The sequence below is a fragment of the Somniosus microcephalus genome, chromosome 4 (genome assembly GCF_052327205.1).
Source record: "Somniosus microcephalus isolate GS21.2 chromosome 4, FLI_Smic_1.0, whole genome shotgun sequence".
In the NCBI taxonomy this organism is placed as follows: Eukaryota; Metazoa; Chordata; class Chondrichthyes; order Squaliformes; family Somniosidae; genus Somniosus; species Somniosus microcephalus.
In genome coordinates this window covers 64,526,944-64,543,617 of record NC_140990.1, presented here as the reverse complement: position 1 = coordinate 64,543,617, position 16,674 = coordinate 64,526,944, and the positions used below count along the sequence as shown (strand labels likewise).

The 16,674-nt window shown below is 48.3% G+C and overlaps 1 protein-coding gene across 1 annotated transcript in view; it reads right to left on the bottom strand.

The window, feature by feature from the left end:
* Positions 1–233: 233 nt before the first annotated feature.
* The window catches only part of LOC147119071 (uncharacterized), a 55,959-nt gene continuing 39,518 nt past the window's right edge, over positions 234–16,674 (bottom strand). The window contains 2 exon segments of the mRNA XM_085984023.1: positions 234–336; positions 13,636–14,006. Of these exon segments, the coding sequence (XP_085840149.1) occupies positions 234–336; positions 13,636–14,006 (474 nt within the window).

Here is a 16,674-nt window from a genome sequence, read left to right as displayed (position 1 = left end):
CATCTCAATGGCAAGAGCATTGCGATAATAAAGGTTTGCAAATCAGAGCTGAATTTGATATTTCCAATAAAATCAACCTCAATGTTTCACAAATCCGAGATGTTCCAAGAGTTTTCAATGCGGAGGACCAGACTGGATGATGATAAATATTTGGACATCTCCAAGCACACTGCCTGACACTAGATAGTCCTCCACATTACAAGCTATCTTATCCTCTTCAGCAATGCACATCTTCAAATGAGAGAAAAGGTCATCGTGTGTCTGGGTTTCTTCCTGCACAATGGACCTCCAGTTTGTTCCCATTTGCTCACTGCATGTGACGAGATCACTGCTTTGCTGTCAGATCACAGGCCAAATATCAGAATTAAAGCAATTGTGGTGATAAGAGTAGCTGGAACATTATTAAGAAACAGAACCAAACTATTGCCAGGAGAAATTTGCTTGGGTTGTGTTTGGAAACAGCAGGGGGTGATTTTAACCTCACGCACCCGGCGGGAAACTAATGCGATCAGATCAGCCGTTTGTTTTACACCCCGCCCGATTTCACTTTTGATTGAAATCATTGGAGAGCAAAATCAGGGAAGGTGTAAAACGGGCAGGAAATTCAATCCCGTCAGGTGGGGGAGGTTCAAATTACCCCCAGCATATCTGAACTGCTAAAAATGGCCAAAAGGACAATAAAATAACTATGGAAACAGCCTGAGCAGTTCCGCAGCAACACGAATCCCCAAGTAGGAAGCTTTCTGCTTTCTAACCTCGTACACTATTTATCTACAAAGTACATCTCTAATTATCATCAACAGCAAGCTGCAATATCACTTATTGGAATATGATTGTTTGACTAAGTAAGGGTTTAGCCAAAGAACTACCTGCAGTTATTTTACAAATGTAGTATTTTCTTACTTTAAGCAAATCCTTTGAAGTTTTCGTTTGGCTTTTACTTTTTGTTGTGTGAGTTTTTTTCTCTTTAGGTCCCTGCACACAACCAAAGCATTCTCAGCTGAGGGAACAGGTGGGCAGCTTGCTCTGACCCTGCCGTTCTACTGTGACCCGTGGGGTCTCACCCTCCAAATGGACTTCCTTGTGGGGACACGCTCACTTTCTGTTGACCCCTCTCTTTCTTCCCGACAGTCCAGTGGAGATTAAGGATTTGCAGTGTGAGGGAGAATGGGCATAAACCCACATCCCACCATCCTTTGGTGCCATTTGTGAGCTGGCATGCTGTGCCCATCTCCGTTAATGACTTCTGACGTTCTTCAGTTTTTTGAAGCAGAAACAGTGTCCACAAAGAGCTACTTGTGCTTCAAAAGACTCGAGCCGCTCGGCCAAACAGCCATGTGGACTTTCAGTCCAACATATAATCCATCGATCGATCGCTCACTCATTTCATTCATTTAGTAACAGCAGATTTTACTATCTTACACCACATTCTGTGTATTTAAGATGGTATCTGAGGACTATCTGAATTTATGTTGATAAATTATTGGGAGGGTAGAAGTGGTGCGATGCTCAACACTAAGAGTCGGACTGTTTCCGATTCACCAATTGAACACTTTGCTCTCACCAATGTGCGCGGGCCCTTTAAATGTGCTGCGCGGTTTCTCTCCCAGCGGCAGGAGCTGGTGAGCGGCCTGCGCGGGGCCTCACCATTGCTGCGCCACCGTGCAGCCGCGCACCTTAGGGGCAACATTGGTGTGCAGCCCTCAACAGCTCACCACAACTTGTTAAGTGGCCCTCCAGCCCAAATCATTGCCCACCCCTGCCCGAAACCATCTTTAACGGGATTCTGCCTCCTGATGGAGCTGGGAAAGATTTTGCCATTATTACCACAATTGAGCACCATCTTCTTTTCCAAAGATCTCTGAGCTTCTCTAATGGCTGATCATCTTCCAAAATTTGATAGACTCTGGAACAGTACCCATGGATTGGCGGGTAGCTAATGTTACCCCACTGTTCAAAAAGGGTGGTAGAGAGAAAGCGGGGAATTACAGACCGGTAAGCTTGACATCGGTAATGGGGAAAATGCTAGAGTCCATTATAAAGGATGTAATTGCAGAGCACTTGGAAAACAGTGACCAGATCGGACAAAGTCAACATGGATTTACAAAAGGTAAATCATGCTTGACTAATCTACTGGAATTTTTTGAGGATGTAACTGGTAGAGTAGATAAGGGAGAACCAGTGGATGTGGTGTACTTGGATTTTCAAAAGGCTTTCGATAAGGTCCCGCATAAGAGATTAGCGTGTAAAGTTAAGGCACATGGGACTGGGGGCAAGGTATAGACTTGGATAGAGAACTGGTTAGCAGACAGAAAGCAAAGAGTTGGAATAAACGGCTCTTTTTCTGAGTGGCAGGCAGTAACTAGTGGGGTACCGCAGGGATCAGTCCTTGGACCCCAGCTATTCACAATATATATTAATGATCTGGACGAGGGAACTAGATGTAATATCTCCAAGTTTGCAGATGACACAAAGCTGGGTGGGCGTGTGTGCTGTGAGGAGGATGCCGAGAAACTCCAGGATGATTTGGACAGGTTGGGTGATTGGGCAGAAGCATGGCAGATGCAATATAACGTGGATAAATGCGAGGTTATCCACTTTGGTGTCAAAAACAGGAAGGCAGATTATTATCTGAATGGCAATAGATTGGGAGAAGGGGAAGTGCAACGAGACCTGGGTGTCCTTGTGCACCTGTCACTGAAAGTAAGCATGCAGGTGCAGCAGGCGGTTAAGAAGGCAAATGGTATGTTGGCCTTCGTAGCGAGAGGGTTTGAGTACAGGAATAAGGATGTCTTGCTGCAGTTGTACAGGGCCTTGGTGAGACCACATCTGGAGTATTGTGTGCAGTTTTGGTCGCCTTATCTGAGGAAAGATGTTCTTGCCATTGAGGGAGTGCAGCGAAGATTCACCAGGCTGATACCTGGGATGGCAGGAATGACGTATAAGGAGAGATTGGGTCGATTGGGCTTGTACTCACTGGAGTTTAGAAGAATGAGAGGGGATCTCTTCGAAACTTATTTAATTCTAACAGGACTAGACAGACTAGATGCTGGAAGGATGTTCCCGATGGTCGGGGAGTCCAGAACCAGGGGTCACAGTCTAAGGATAAGGGGTAAGCCATTTAGGACAGAGATGAGGAGGAATTTCTTCACCCAGAGAGTGGTGAACCTGTGGAATTCTCTACCACAGAAGGCAGTAGAGGCCAATTCATTAAATATATTCAAGAAGGAGTTGGATATATTTCTTAAGGCTAAAGGAATCAAGGGGCATGGAGAGAAAGCAGGGACCGGGTACTGAATTTGGACGATCAGCCATTATCTCATTGAATGGCGGAGCAGGCTCGAGCGGCCGAATGGCCTACTCCTGCTCCTATCTTCTATGTTTCTATGTTTTGTCTCCCTCAATTGTGGGTGATATTTCTCTCTGTTCTCCTGTAAACTGAATTCCTCTTGATCTCAACTGTGTAGTGTATGTACCTTTAAGAGAGAACTACTTTTACAGCTCCTGTATACTGTAGTACCGGCAGTGACCACACCTGTATATAAGCCTTGAGCATGACTCTGTACTGTTAGTCTTTAGACTACCCTCCTCCAGTAAACACCTGTTGATTGTTAATTTACAGCCTCCGTCTAGTTATTGGAAAGCATCATACTTTAAGAATCACGGATTCAACAGTGGCGACGAGGTCGATTCGAATCTACCTGCAACTCTGCATTTCCTTTCAAGGATTCGCTCCGGGAGGACGGTGGAAGAAAGTTGAGGCCAGAAGCACGGGCGTCGACCACGAGCAACCGCCCAGTCATCCGGCAGAGAGTGAACATCGCAGGGGAGGCAGTTGAGAGCTGGGCTTGTTTCTCCAGCCACGACGATCCAGCAACAGACTGGCAACAGGTACAGCGCAGACCCTTCCCGGACAGCGGCAGCTGGAGCCGACCGACGGCACAGAAAAGGCCGAGCAGCATCGACGGGGTAAGAGAGAGGGTGAAGCGCACAGGGCGCAGCCGGGGGTTGAAGACCGAGCGGCGTCGACGGAAAACAAAAAGAGAGAGAGGGTAAAGCACAGCCGGGGTTCAGGACCGAGCGGCGGCAATGAGAGAGGCGCACAGGAGAACGCGCAGAGCGCAGCCAGGGCTCAAGGGCTGAACAGCGTCCGCGGGGGAAAGAAAGGAAGCGTGGGAGATGCCATTGAGCCACGGAGAAGAAGGGAGAGTGCGGGAGACGCCATTTTAGAAGCCGCAGCGGAGAAGAAGGGCGAGCGCGGGAAGAAAGGAAAGCGCGGGAGATGCCATTTTGTGCCAGCGGAGAAGAAGGGAGAGCGCGGGAGACGCCATTTTAGACAGTTTAATCACAACCAGGGATGCCAAACATAAGAACATAAGAAATAGGAGCAGGAGTAGGCCAATCGGCCCCTCGAGCCTGCTCCACCATTCAATAAGATCATGGCTGATCTGATCCTAACCTCAAATCTTCTATCACTCTGCATCCACCTGAGCCCATGTGATCTCCCGGGAGAGGCGAAAAACCAGATAAAGACCCAATGGCCAATTTGGGAGAAAAAAATCTGGGAAATTCCTCTCCGACCCATCTAGGCGATTGAAATTCTTCCAGGAGATCACTCTGTCCCTATATTTTCTACAGTACTTACCTTCTGTAAAGGCGATCTGCACCCCAGCCAGGAACAGGAATAAAACCATCTCCTGAAATCTAACACAGAATTAGAACACAGTAAGAGCAGAACCAGGCTACACGGCCCCTGGGCCCGCTCCACTACCCACAGGGCCATGACCATTCCGAACCTAGACTCATGTCCAATTTCCTGCCCGTTCCCCGTAACCCTTAATTCCCTTTACTTCTAGGAAACTATCTATTTCTGTTTTAAATTTATTTAATGATGTAGCTTCCACAGCTTTCTGGGGCAGCAAATTCCACAAACCTACCACCCTCTGAGTGAAGAAGTTTCTCCTCATCTCAGTTTTGAAAGAGCAGCCCCTTATTTTAAGATTATGCCCCCTAGTTCTAGTTTCACCCATCATTGGGAACATCCTCACCGCATCCACCCGATCAAGCCCCTTCACAATCTTATATGTTTCAATAAGATCGCCTCTCATTCTTCTGAACTCCAATGAGTAGAGTCCCAATCTACTCAACCTCTCCTCATATGACCACCCCCTCATCCCCGGGATTAACCGAGTGAACCTTCTTTGTACTGACTCAAGAGCAAGTATGTCTTTTCTTAAGTATGGACACCAAAACCGTATGCAATATTCCAGGTGCGGTCTCACCAATACCTTGTACAACTGCAGCAATACCTCCCTGTTTTTATATTCCATCCCCCTAGCAATAAAAGCCAACATTCCATTGGCATTCTTGATCATTTGCTGCACCTGCATACTAACTTTTTGAGTTTCGTGCACCAGGACCCCCAGATCCCTTTGTACTACAGTACTTTCCAGTTTCTTGCCATTAAGATAATAACTTGCTCTATGATTTTTCCTGCCAAAGTGCATAACCTCACACTTTCCAGTACTGTATTCCATCTGCCAAATCTCTGCCCACTTACTTAGCCTGTCTATGTCCCTTTGCAGGTTTTTTATGTCCTCCTCACTCACTACTTTCCGTCCCATCTTTGTATCATCTGCAAACTTTGATATGTTACACTCGGTCCCCTCCTCCAAATCGTTAATATAGATTGTAAAGAGTTGGGGACCCAGCACCGACCCCTGCGGAACACCACTAGTTACTGGTTGCCAATCTGAGAACGAACCATATATCCCAACTCTCTGCTTTCTGTTAGAGAGCCAATCCTCCACCCACGCCAGAATATTACCCCCATTCCCGTGATTTTTTATCTTGAGCAATAATCTTTTGTGTGGCACCTTGTCAAATGCCTTTTGGAAGTCTAAATACACTACGTCCACTGGTTCCCCTTTATCCACCCTGGCCTAGAAATTCACTAGCCTTAGCGCCGCTTTTGAGGCGCTAGAAGGACTAGCGCCAGAGTTATGGCCAGTTGAAAAATTCCCTGGGGCCCTAAAGCGGCATTGCACCGGTAGCGCTGCGCCGGCACCGATGACGTCATCGGTGTGCGCCGCGTCCCGGTTGCCATGCCGACGGGCCCCAGCGCCGACATTCAGTTGCGGCCGCCTCGCCCGTGGCAGCCGCAACTAAGACTCTGGCAACAGAGTCCAACATGTGTTTGCGCCGGCGCATTAAAGGCCCCGCGGCGGCCGGCCGCTTTCCCGCCGGCCGCCTGCCCGCAGCTCCCTCCCCGGACTTCTCCCCCCCCCCCCCGGAACAGATGCAAGCCCGGCACTTGTCCGAGGTGCCGGGTTCATTTTTAAACAGATTTGCGCGGGCCGCGGCCGGGTGCAGGCAGCTCCTCCTTAACGGAAGGAGGAGGCCTGCACTTCCCCAGCCTGCCGCACCGCATCGGGTGCCGCAGCGCCGGAATTGCGGCGCTAAACGGCAGTTAGCGCCCTTTTCCAGGCGCTAAGACCCTTCAGTAGCGCCGGTATCCCTAATACACTCAATGAACTCATCCTCAAGGCAGCCCTGCCCAATTTGATTTGTCCAATTAATATGATAGTTAAAATCCCCCATAATTATAGATGTTCCCTTATTACAAGCCTCAACTATTTCCTGATTGATACTTTGTCCAACAGAGTTGCCACTGTTCGGAGGCCTATAGACTACGCCCACTAGTATTTTTTTCCCCTTATTATTCCTTATCTCCACCCAAACTGTTTCACTATCCTGCTCCTTTGACCCAATATCATTTCTCTGTATTATAGTGATTCCTTCCTTTATTAACATAGCCACCCCACCTCCTCTCCCTTCCTGCCTGTCCTTCCTGATTGTTAAATAACCTGGTATGTTTAATTCCCAGGCATTGTCACCCTGCAGCCATGTTTCTGTAATGGCCACAAGATCATACCCATATGTCGTTATTTGTGCCATTAACTCATTCATTTTGTTACGAATGCTACGTGCATTCAGATAAAGAACTTTCAAATATGTTTTGTAACACTTAGTTCCTGTTTTTTCCCTTTTTAGTACTTTACTTTTTACTCCATACCTTCTGTCCCTTCCTGACACATTCTGTTTTTTAATTCCCCCACTGCTACCTAAGTCTATGACCTTCTCTGTTGTCATTTCTATTATTTGCTCTCTAGAAACCTCCCCCCCCACTAATTAGTTTAAAGCCCTCTCTACAGCCCTAGTTATATGATTCACCAGGACTCTAGTCCCAGCACTGGCCAAGTGAAGTCCGTCCCAATGGAACAGCTCCCTCCTGTCCCAGTACTGGTGCCAGTGTCCCAAGAAGCAAAACCCATTTCTCCCACACCAGTCTTTGAGCCACGCATTTAACTCTTTAATTTTATTTATCCTAGCCATATTCGCTCATGGCTCAGGTAATAACCCAGAGATTATTACCCTTGAGGTTCTGTTTTTTAATTTGACTCCTAGCTGCTCATACTCCTTTAACAGAACCATCTTCCTTGTCCTATCTACGTCGTTTGTACCAACATGGACCACGACAACTGGATCCTCCCCCTCCCACTCCAAGTTTCTTTCCAGCCCAGAAGAGATGTCCTTAACCCTGGCACCGGGCAGACAACATAGCCTTCGGGACTCCCGCTCTTGACTACAGAGAACCCTATCTATCCCCCTAATGATACTATCCCCTACCACTACAACATTTCTTTTTACTCCCTCCACTTGAATGGCCCCCTGTACCACGGTGCTGTGGCCAGGTTGCTCATTCTCCCTGCAGTCCCCGCTCCCACCCTCACAGGGAGTAAGAACCTCGATCCTGCTGGACAAGAACAAGGGCTGCGTCTCCTTCAACACTACATCCTGGATCCCTGTACCTTCCTCACTCGTAGTCACACCGTCCTGTCCCTGACCACGGACTACATCTGCAGCAATTAACTTCATAGGTGTGACCATCTCCTGAAACATAGAGTCCAGGAACTTCTCCCCCTCCCTGATGTGTCGCAGTGTCTGAAGCTCGGTCTCAAGCTCCATAACATGGAACTTGAGTTCCTCTAGCAGCAAACACTTGTCGCAGATGTAATCACTGTGAGCCTCAATGGGGACCACCGGCTCCCACATCTCACAACAGTAACACATCACCTGCTCCATTCTATATAATTAATTAAATTTCTTATTATTAGTTATGAAGACCCTGCCCGGATATAGATGATAATGTCACACCACTATTCAAAGGACTTACCAACTTAAAGGTATAAAAGAGAAGAGAAGGAAGAAAACCAACCAACCAGCTGATCACCAACCTCCTCCTTGAATACTGTCTGTGGGGCCTGTTTGGTTGACTCGTTTCGCTGCTCCGCCTCTGCAGTGCTGTCCAAGCCTGGGAGTGGGGAACAAAACAGCGCAAAAAACATACCCTCACCTCCCACTTATCCAAACTCTCCCACTTAGCAAAGCTCCAGCACCACTCAATGCACAAAGCACTCCATGCACTGCACTAGCCCCTCCCCTTTTATACCCAGATTCTACTTCCAGTTTAAATTGCCCAAGAGTTTAAAAAACCCTTAAAAAATTAAACTTACTTCAAATAATTGACTTCTTAACACACTAAAATTCACAAAATACACTTAAATGATTTTTCTCCCACTTAGCAAAGCTCCAGCACCACTCAATGCACAAAGCACCCGAAGAGTGGCAGTATCACTGCGTTCGACAATGAAGTCGAAGATTGGGCAACATATGTGGAACGCATTGAGGTGTACTGCAAGGCGAATGAAGTGCCAGATGCTAGGAAAGCACTGGTTTTGTTAAATTCCATGGGTGCAAAAACTTATGGCTCACTGCAAAACCTAATAACCCCAGAGAAGCCAGTGGATAAGAATTTCGAAAGCAGAGTGGAAATCCTACAGGACCACTTAAACCCCACACCACTGCAGAAAGATTTAAGTTCCACAAAAGGAACCAGCATAAAGACGAAAGTAATGCTGAGTACTTAACGGAACTGCGCAAGCTATCGAAACACTGCCAGTTTGGATTGGGACTAGCAGATACATTAAGGGACAAGTTTGTGTGTGGGCTTCAAAGTGAAGGAACCCAGAAACGGCTTCTATCAGAAAAGCATCTTACGCTGGACAAGGCTTTCAGCATGGCAGTATCACACGAAGCAGCCACACGGGGCGCTGCAGAGATACAACGGAGACCGCAAGAATATGGCACCAATGAAATGTCATATGGAGCAGGGAAGTGTTATCGCTGCGGCAGAACAACACACGACCAGAAGGATTGTTGGTTCAAGGACCAAGTGTGCAGACAGTGTGGAAAAGCAGGACACATAGCAAAAGTCTGCAGGTCAGGGAAGAAAACCAGCAGCAAGAAATCTCCACAGGAGAAGTACAAGAAGGTACATAAGGTGATGGACAGTAGTTCAGATGAACAGAAAAGTGATACAGACTCCGGAAGCAAGGAGCTGGGTTGTCTGAAACTACATAAGGTAATCAAAATGGAGGATCACCAGACTATCTGGGTCACGCTCAAGATAGACGGAGTCCAAGTGAAAATGGAATTGAACACAGGATCAGCCCTAACAGTCATAAACCAAAGGGACTACAAGCGGCTGTTCTCACATATACCCTTGAAAGCTACAGAGATTGTCTTGAAGACGTACACGGGGCAAAAAGTCTACCCCAAAGGAAAAATAAGGGTGAACGTGATATACAAAGGCCAGGAAATACCCAAAATGGACCTATATGTATTGCCAGATGGAGGACCACCATTGCTAGGACGTGAATGGATCCGGAAGATACAATTAGATTGGCATTCCATACAGGCACTGAAGGTTGAGGCCAAAAAGGATGACGACGTCACACCTGGACGACTGTCAAAAATGATAACTGACGCACAAGAAGTGTTCCAGGAGGGACTCGGAACAGTAAAAGGCATAACAGCGCCGATTAAAATAGAGGAAAATGCAAGCCCAAAGTTTTTTAAGGCCAGACCGGTGCCTTATGCGATCTGACCAGCCGTCGAAGCAGAGCTGGAAGGGTTGGAACGTTCAGGAGTACTGTCCAAAGTGGACTGGAGCGAGTGGGCTACACCCATCGTTCCTGTAATGAAGAGGTCGTTGAGTAATACGCCTGGGGAACCAAAGAAGGTCCGCATCTGTGGGGATTTTAAGGTGACAGTGAACCCAGTCCTTCACATGGTACAATATCCACTTCCACGGATTGAGGATATTTTCACCTCGCTATCTGGAGGTAAACGCTTCACTAAGATTGATCTGGCCCAGGCATACCTGCAAATGGAGGTAGAAGAAGCCTCGAAACAAAACCTCACGATCAACACTCATAAAGGTCTCTACCAATACAACTGGCTGGTGTTCGGGGTAGCATCGGCTCCGGCTATTTGGCAAAGGGCAATGGATCAAGTCCTGCAAGGGATTCCAGGGACCCAGTGTTATTTGGACGACATCCTGGTCATGGGTGAAAATGACAGTGATCACCTCGCCAACCTGGAGCAGGTGCTCACTAGATTAAAGGAATATGGGCAACGAGCTAATCGCCACAAGTGCGAGTTTTTCCAGAAGCAGATCTCGTATTGTGGCCACGTTGTTGATGAAGAGGGGTTACATAAGTCCCCTGAAAAGATTGAGGGAGTAGTCAAGGCTCCAGCACCAGAAAATGTGTCACAACTGAGGTCGTTCCTCGGGCTGGTGAACTACTACCATAAGTTCTTACCAAATTTGTCTACAGTACTACACCCACTGAACACCCTACTGCAAACGGGGGTACCATGGAAGTGGAATGACGAATGTAAACGAGCTTTCCAGAAGTGCAAAGAATTGATCACATCAAAAGAGGTGTTGGCCCATTTCAACCCAGCACTACCAATTCGGTTGGCGTGTGAGGCATCACCCTATGGTATTGGAGCGGTGCTGTCGCACAAATTCCCAGGCGGGTTGGAGAGGCCAGTAGCCTTTGCGTCTCGGTCACTAACCTCAGCCGAGCGCAACTACACCCAGATTGACAGGGAGGCCCTCAGCCTAGTATGGGGAGTAAAAAAATTCAACCACTATCTGCATGGGCAGAAGTTCACCTTGCTGACTGACCACCAACCACTTGTCTCCATCTTTAATCCAAAGAAGGGCGTTCCGGTGATGACTGCACAACGGCTACAAAGATGGTCCCTTTTTCTAGGGGCGAACCAATATGAAATAGAGTATAAGGGCACGAAACAGCATGGAAATGCTGTTGGGCTATCACACCTGCCACTGCCCACTGCGGAGGAAGCACCAGCAGTGGACCCTATCGAAATATTTTATTCGTCGATAATTGAGCGATTGCCAGTAACTAATGCGGATATAGAGAAGGAGACCCGCAATGATCCGACACTGTCTCGGGTATATGATTTGACGGTGAAGGGATGGCCAACACATGGCGACTCACTGTTGCCAGCATTCTCATCCAGAAGAGAACAGCTGTCAGTATGCCAGGGGACAGTGATGTGTGGATCCCGAGTGGTAATTCCACCCAAGTTAAGGGAGAGAGTGCTCAATGAGCTTCACGAAGGCCATCTGGGAGGGGTGAAAATGAAAAGCCTTGCTAGGGCTTATGTGTGGTGGCCGGGGATCGATCAACAAATCGAGGACCTAACAAAGAGCTGCTCAGGACAACAGAAGGTCCAAAATGCACCACCACATGCCCCTCTACACCCATGGGAGTGGCCCTCCTCTCCATGGCAACAGGTGCATATTGATTTTATTGGTCCATTCATGGACTCAATGTTCTTAATAGCAGTGGATGCGCACTCAAAATGGCCTAAGGTGATCAAAATGTCCTCCACCACTACAGAGAAAACGATTGCAGTCCTACGGACCATATTTGCCAGGAACAGCTTGCCAGAGCAGATTTGCTCTGATAATGGACCACAGTTTGTGTCCGAAGAGTTTCGGAAATTTATGAGAAGGAATGGGGTAAGGCATTACACATCCGCCCCGTATCATCCAGCCACAAATGGATTGGCTGAGAGGTTCGTACAAACCTTTAAAAAGGCAATAAGGGCCATGTGCGATGATGAAATTCCACTACAGCATAAGGTGGGCAATTTCCTGTTAGCCTACAGAAATGCGACACATGCAGTTACCAACCAGACCCCGGCCATGATGTTCTTTAACCGAAGGTTGAGATCTCGTCTGGATTTGCTCAGACCAAATGTGCGAAGGAATGTTGAGGATAAGCAATTCCAGCACATTAATGAGAAGCCGACAAGGAGCTTCAATGTAGGACAACCAGTCTTGGCCCGCGACTACCGAACAGAGAAATGGCAACCCGGAACGATATGCACACGGCAGGGGCCACTAATGTACACAGTGGATGTCGGGGAGAACATTGTGAGACGCCACGTCGACCAGATCCTAGCGTCACAGGAACAAACCAAACCCATGTCTCGCGTACCTGGGGATGAACCCGACATACCGGTAGCATCTACCCCAGAAACAGTAGCAGCGGAAACTGATGAACTAACCGACGAAAGGGAGCCAGAATCGCCTCTGCACCAAGAACAAGAACCTCAGGAAAAGCGCTATCCAGAAAGGATCAGGAAGCCGCCCCAAAGACTGAATCTATAAATGGACTATTTCAGTTTAATGTGCGTGTTAAAGTGTTAACTGTTATTTGAATGTTATGGGTACTGTTAATCTAAAAGGGGAGGAATTGTAGTGTATGTACCTTTAAGAGAGAACTACTTTTACCACTCCTGTATACTGTAGTACCGGCAGTGACCACACCTGTATATAAGCCTTGAGCATGCCTCTGTACTGTTAGTCTTTAGACTACCCTCCTCCAGTAAACACCTGTTGATTGTTAATTTACAGCCTCCGTCTAGTTATTGGAAAGCATCATACTTTAAGAATCACGGATTCAACAAACTGGGTTCAATGTAAGATAGTTCAGGGAGTCAGGCATCATTCACCCCTAGACCTACGCTGGCCAGTGAAACCCCAGTCATTTCCTTAGTAAGGATTCCTCTGGTTCCTCGCCATATATTTGTCAGGATACTGAAACCCAGCTTTCTTACCGTCCACTCCTGGAGGCCCCACTCCCTGAGCCTACAACCTTCAGCAGGGTCAGTGGTGGAGTTCAACAGCAGGAGTGAACCCAACTGTCAGAATGAACATGGTTCAGTCCTGGATGTGATTAACAGCAGCAATAACAGCAGAATCCAACCCCTGCAGTCACTTGTGAACTTGCTGGTGTGTCAGCAGGTTGTATGATCGAGTGAATCCCTTCCGACACTCGGAACAGGTGAATGGCCTCTCCCCAGTGTGAGTGTGCTGGTGTCTCAGCAGGATGAAGCTCTGAGTGAATCCCTTCCCACACACTGAGCAGGTGAATGGCCTCTCCCTAGAGTGAACTCGCTGGTGTGCCAGCAGGCTGCAGTCCTGAGTGAGTCCCTTACCACACACTGAGCAGGTGAACAGCCTCTCCCCGGTGTAAACTCGCTGGTGTGTCAGCAAGCTGGAGTTCTGAGTGAATCCCTTCCCACACACTGAGCAGGTGAACGCCCGCTCCCCGGTGTGAACTCGCTGGTGTATCAGTAGGTGGGATGAATTTTTGAATCCCTTCCCACACTGAGCAGGTGAATGGCCTCTCCCCAGTGTGAACTCGCTGGTGTGTCAGAAGGGTGGTTGAATTTGTGAATCCTTTTGCACAGTCAGAGCAGGTGAATGGCCTCTCCCCAGAATGAATTTGCTGGTGTGTCAGCAGATCCCTTTTGCTTTTAAAGCTTTTCTCACAGTCAGAACATTTAAAAGGTCTCATGTTTGTGTGAACAAGTTGGTGTCTCAGTAGCTGGGATGACTGAGTGAGTCCCTTTCCACACACGGAGCAGCTGAACAGCCTCTCCCCAGTGTGAATTTGCGGGTGTGTCAGCAGGTCACTTGACTGAGTGAATCCATTCCCACACTCAGAGCAGGTGAACGGTCTCTCCCCGGTGTGACTGTGCCGATGGGTTTCCAGCTGATACAGGTCATCAAATCCTTTCCCACAGTCCCTACATTTCCACGGTTTCTCCCTGGTGTGACTGCGCTTGTGTTTCGATAGGCCAGAAGATCGACTGAATCGTCGTCCACACACAGAACACGTGTACGATTTCTCCCCGCTGTGAACGGTGCTTTTTGCTTTCATGTTATGTCTGATGATATTCAGGTCCCGATGAATGTGGATAAATGTGAGGTTATCCACTTTGGTGGCAAAAACAGGAAGGCAGATTATTATTTGAATGGCAATAGATTGGGAGAAGAGGAAGTGCAAAGAGACCTGGGTGTTCTTGTGCACCAGTTGCTGAAGGTAAGCATGCAGGTGCAGCAGGCGGTTAAGAAGGCAAATGGTATGTTGGCCTTCGTAGCAAGAGGGTGTGAGTACAGGAACAAGGATGTCTTGCTACAGTTGTACAGGGCCTTGGTGAGACCACATCTTGAGTATTGTGTGCAGTTTTGGTCGCCTTACCTGAGGAAGGACGTTCTTGCCATGGAAGGAGTTCAGCGAAGATTCACCAGGCTGATACCTGGGATGGCAGGAATGACGTATGAGGAGAGATTGTGTCGATTGGGCTTATACTTACTGGAGTTTAGAAGATTGAGAGGGGATCTCATCGAAACCTATAAAATTCTGTCAGGCTTGGACAGACTAGATGCAGGAAGGATGTTTCTGATGGCCGGGCAGTCCAGAACCAGGGGTCATAGTCTAAGGATAAGGGGTAAGCCATTTAGGACTGAAATGAGGAGGAATTTCTTCACCCAGAGAGTGGTGAACCTGTGGAATTCTCTGCCACAGAGGGTGGTGGAGGCCAGTTCATTAAATATATTCAAGAAAGAGTTGGATATATTTCTTAAGGCTAAAGGGATCAAGGGATATGGGGAGAAGGCAGGGACAGGGTACTGAATATGAATGATCAGCCATGATCTCATTGAATGGCAGAGCAGGCTCGAAGGGCCGAATGGCCTACTCCTGCTCCTATCTTCTATGTTTCTATGAATTGAGTGACTCTGTCAGGTCTTGACGTGATGTTTGAGTTAAATATCCTGTCTACAAATCCTCCCCTTCTAATACCCTGTAAAATGAATATAAAACAAGAAAAAGGGAGCATGAGAGAGAACACACAAAAACACAAAGACAGATTGTGAAATTGAACTCAATGAATCTGGGAATTTGTGGGGCCGGTACCAGAAAAAAAGTAACAATGAAAGCTGCCGGATTGTCATTAAAATCCCAACTGGTTCACTAATATCCCTCAGGTATATGGGGATCGAGCGGGAAAGTCAAGTTGAGGTCGAAGATCAGCCATGACCTTATTGAATGGCGGAGCAGGCTCGAGGGGCCGAATGGTCCACTCCTGCTCCTAATTCTTGTGTTCTTATGGAAGGGAACCTGCCACCCTACCTGTCCCGTGACTTCTACCGCCTAGAAGGAAAAGGGCAGCAAGTGCATGGGCACAGCATCAACTGCAAGTCACACACCATCCTGACTTGGACATAGATCGTCATTCCTTCATTGTCACTGGGTCAAAATCCTGGAACTCCCTCCCTAACAGCACTGTGGGAGCACCTTCACCACACGGACTGCAGCGGTTCAAGAAGGCAGCTCACCACCACCTTCTCAAGGGCAACTAGGGAGACTGGTGGGCGCCACGGGGACTGGAGTGCATCATCACCTCGGCCAATGTGATTTTAATTTAATAAGTTTTAAAAATTAATCTAGTTTTTTTTAAGCTTCTTTACAGTCCACTTGTTCGGTCGGGAGAGCGGGAGGCTCCGCTCGGCGATGCAGAGAGCCCTGCAGATGGAGAAGAATGTCGACCAGAGTCTGCTGGATCTGCACAAACTCTCCACTGGGAGCGTCGACCCTCAACTGTGTGAATTCCTGGAGACCCGCTATCTGGATGAACAAGTGGAGATGATCAGGAAGCTTGGAGATCACATCATTAACTTGAAGAGACTGGGACCCCTGCCTTGCAGGGAATGAGGGCTTGTGACTTTGAGCTGAGAGCCGAGACCTGAGCTCTGTAAATGTCATTTACTGTAAAAATGTTAAAATTTTAAATTAAAGAAAAAAACCCTGGGGGGATGCGGGCTACACACATCCCGAGTGCGGCCCCAGGCTCCATTATTAAAACAGTAAAAATAAATGCTGGCCTTACCAGTGACGTTCACATCCTCGGTCCCAGGGACCGCCTCAGAAGAAGGAGAGAAGATGGCGGCGCCTAACCCGGGCCTTTCACCAAGAAACAGCCTCACCGCTGCCGTCCAGTGGAACACACACCGGGCCGCGGGATCTCATTCGGACCTGAGGCCGTTCCCCAACTTCATAAACCCTGCGGCGCGGCCTACCCACAGTTTATTAATCTCCCGACCCCGCTCCCGCCGACCTGCAGCTCCGCCCGGTGAGGGACACGTGACCCGGGCCCACGGCCTGATTGACGGGAGCTTCCGACCAATAGGGAGCGAGCGGGGTGGGGCTGGAGGAGTGAGCCGGCGGCGGGTCCTCCAACTAACCGGGGAACCCGAGGGCGGGACTAGCGCTGGCTGATTGTCTGATCCACAGGGCAGCGAGTTTCTCCAGTCCCTTGTTCAGGGCCCGGGGCCAGGGGAGGCTGTGGGCCTTTATTCCCCTTATTGGACACAAGGCT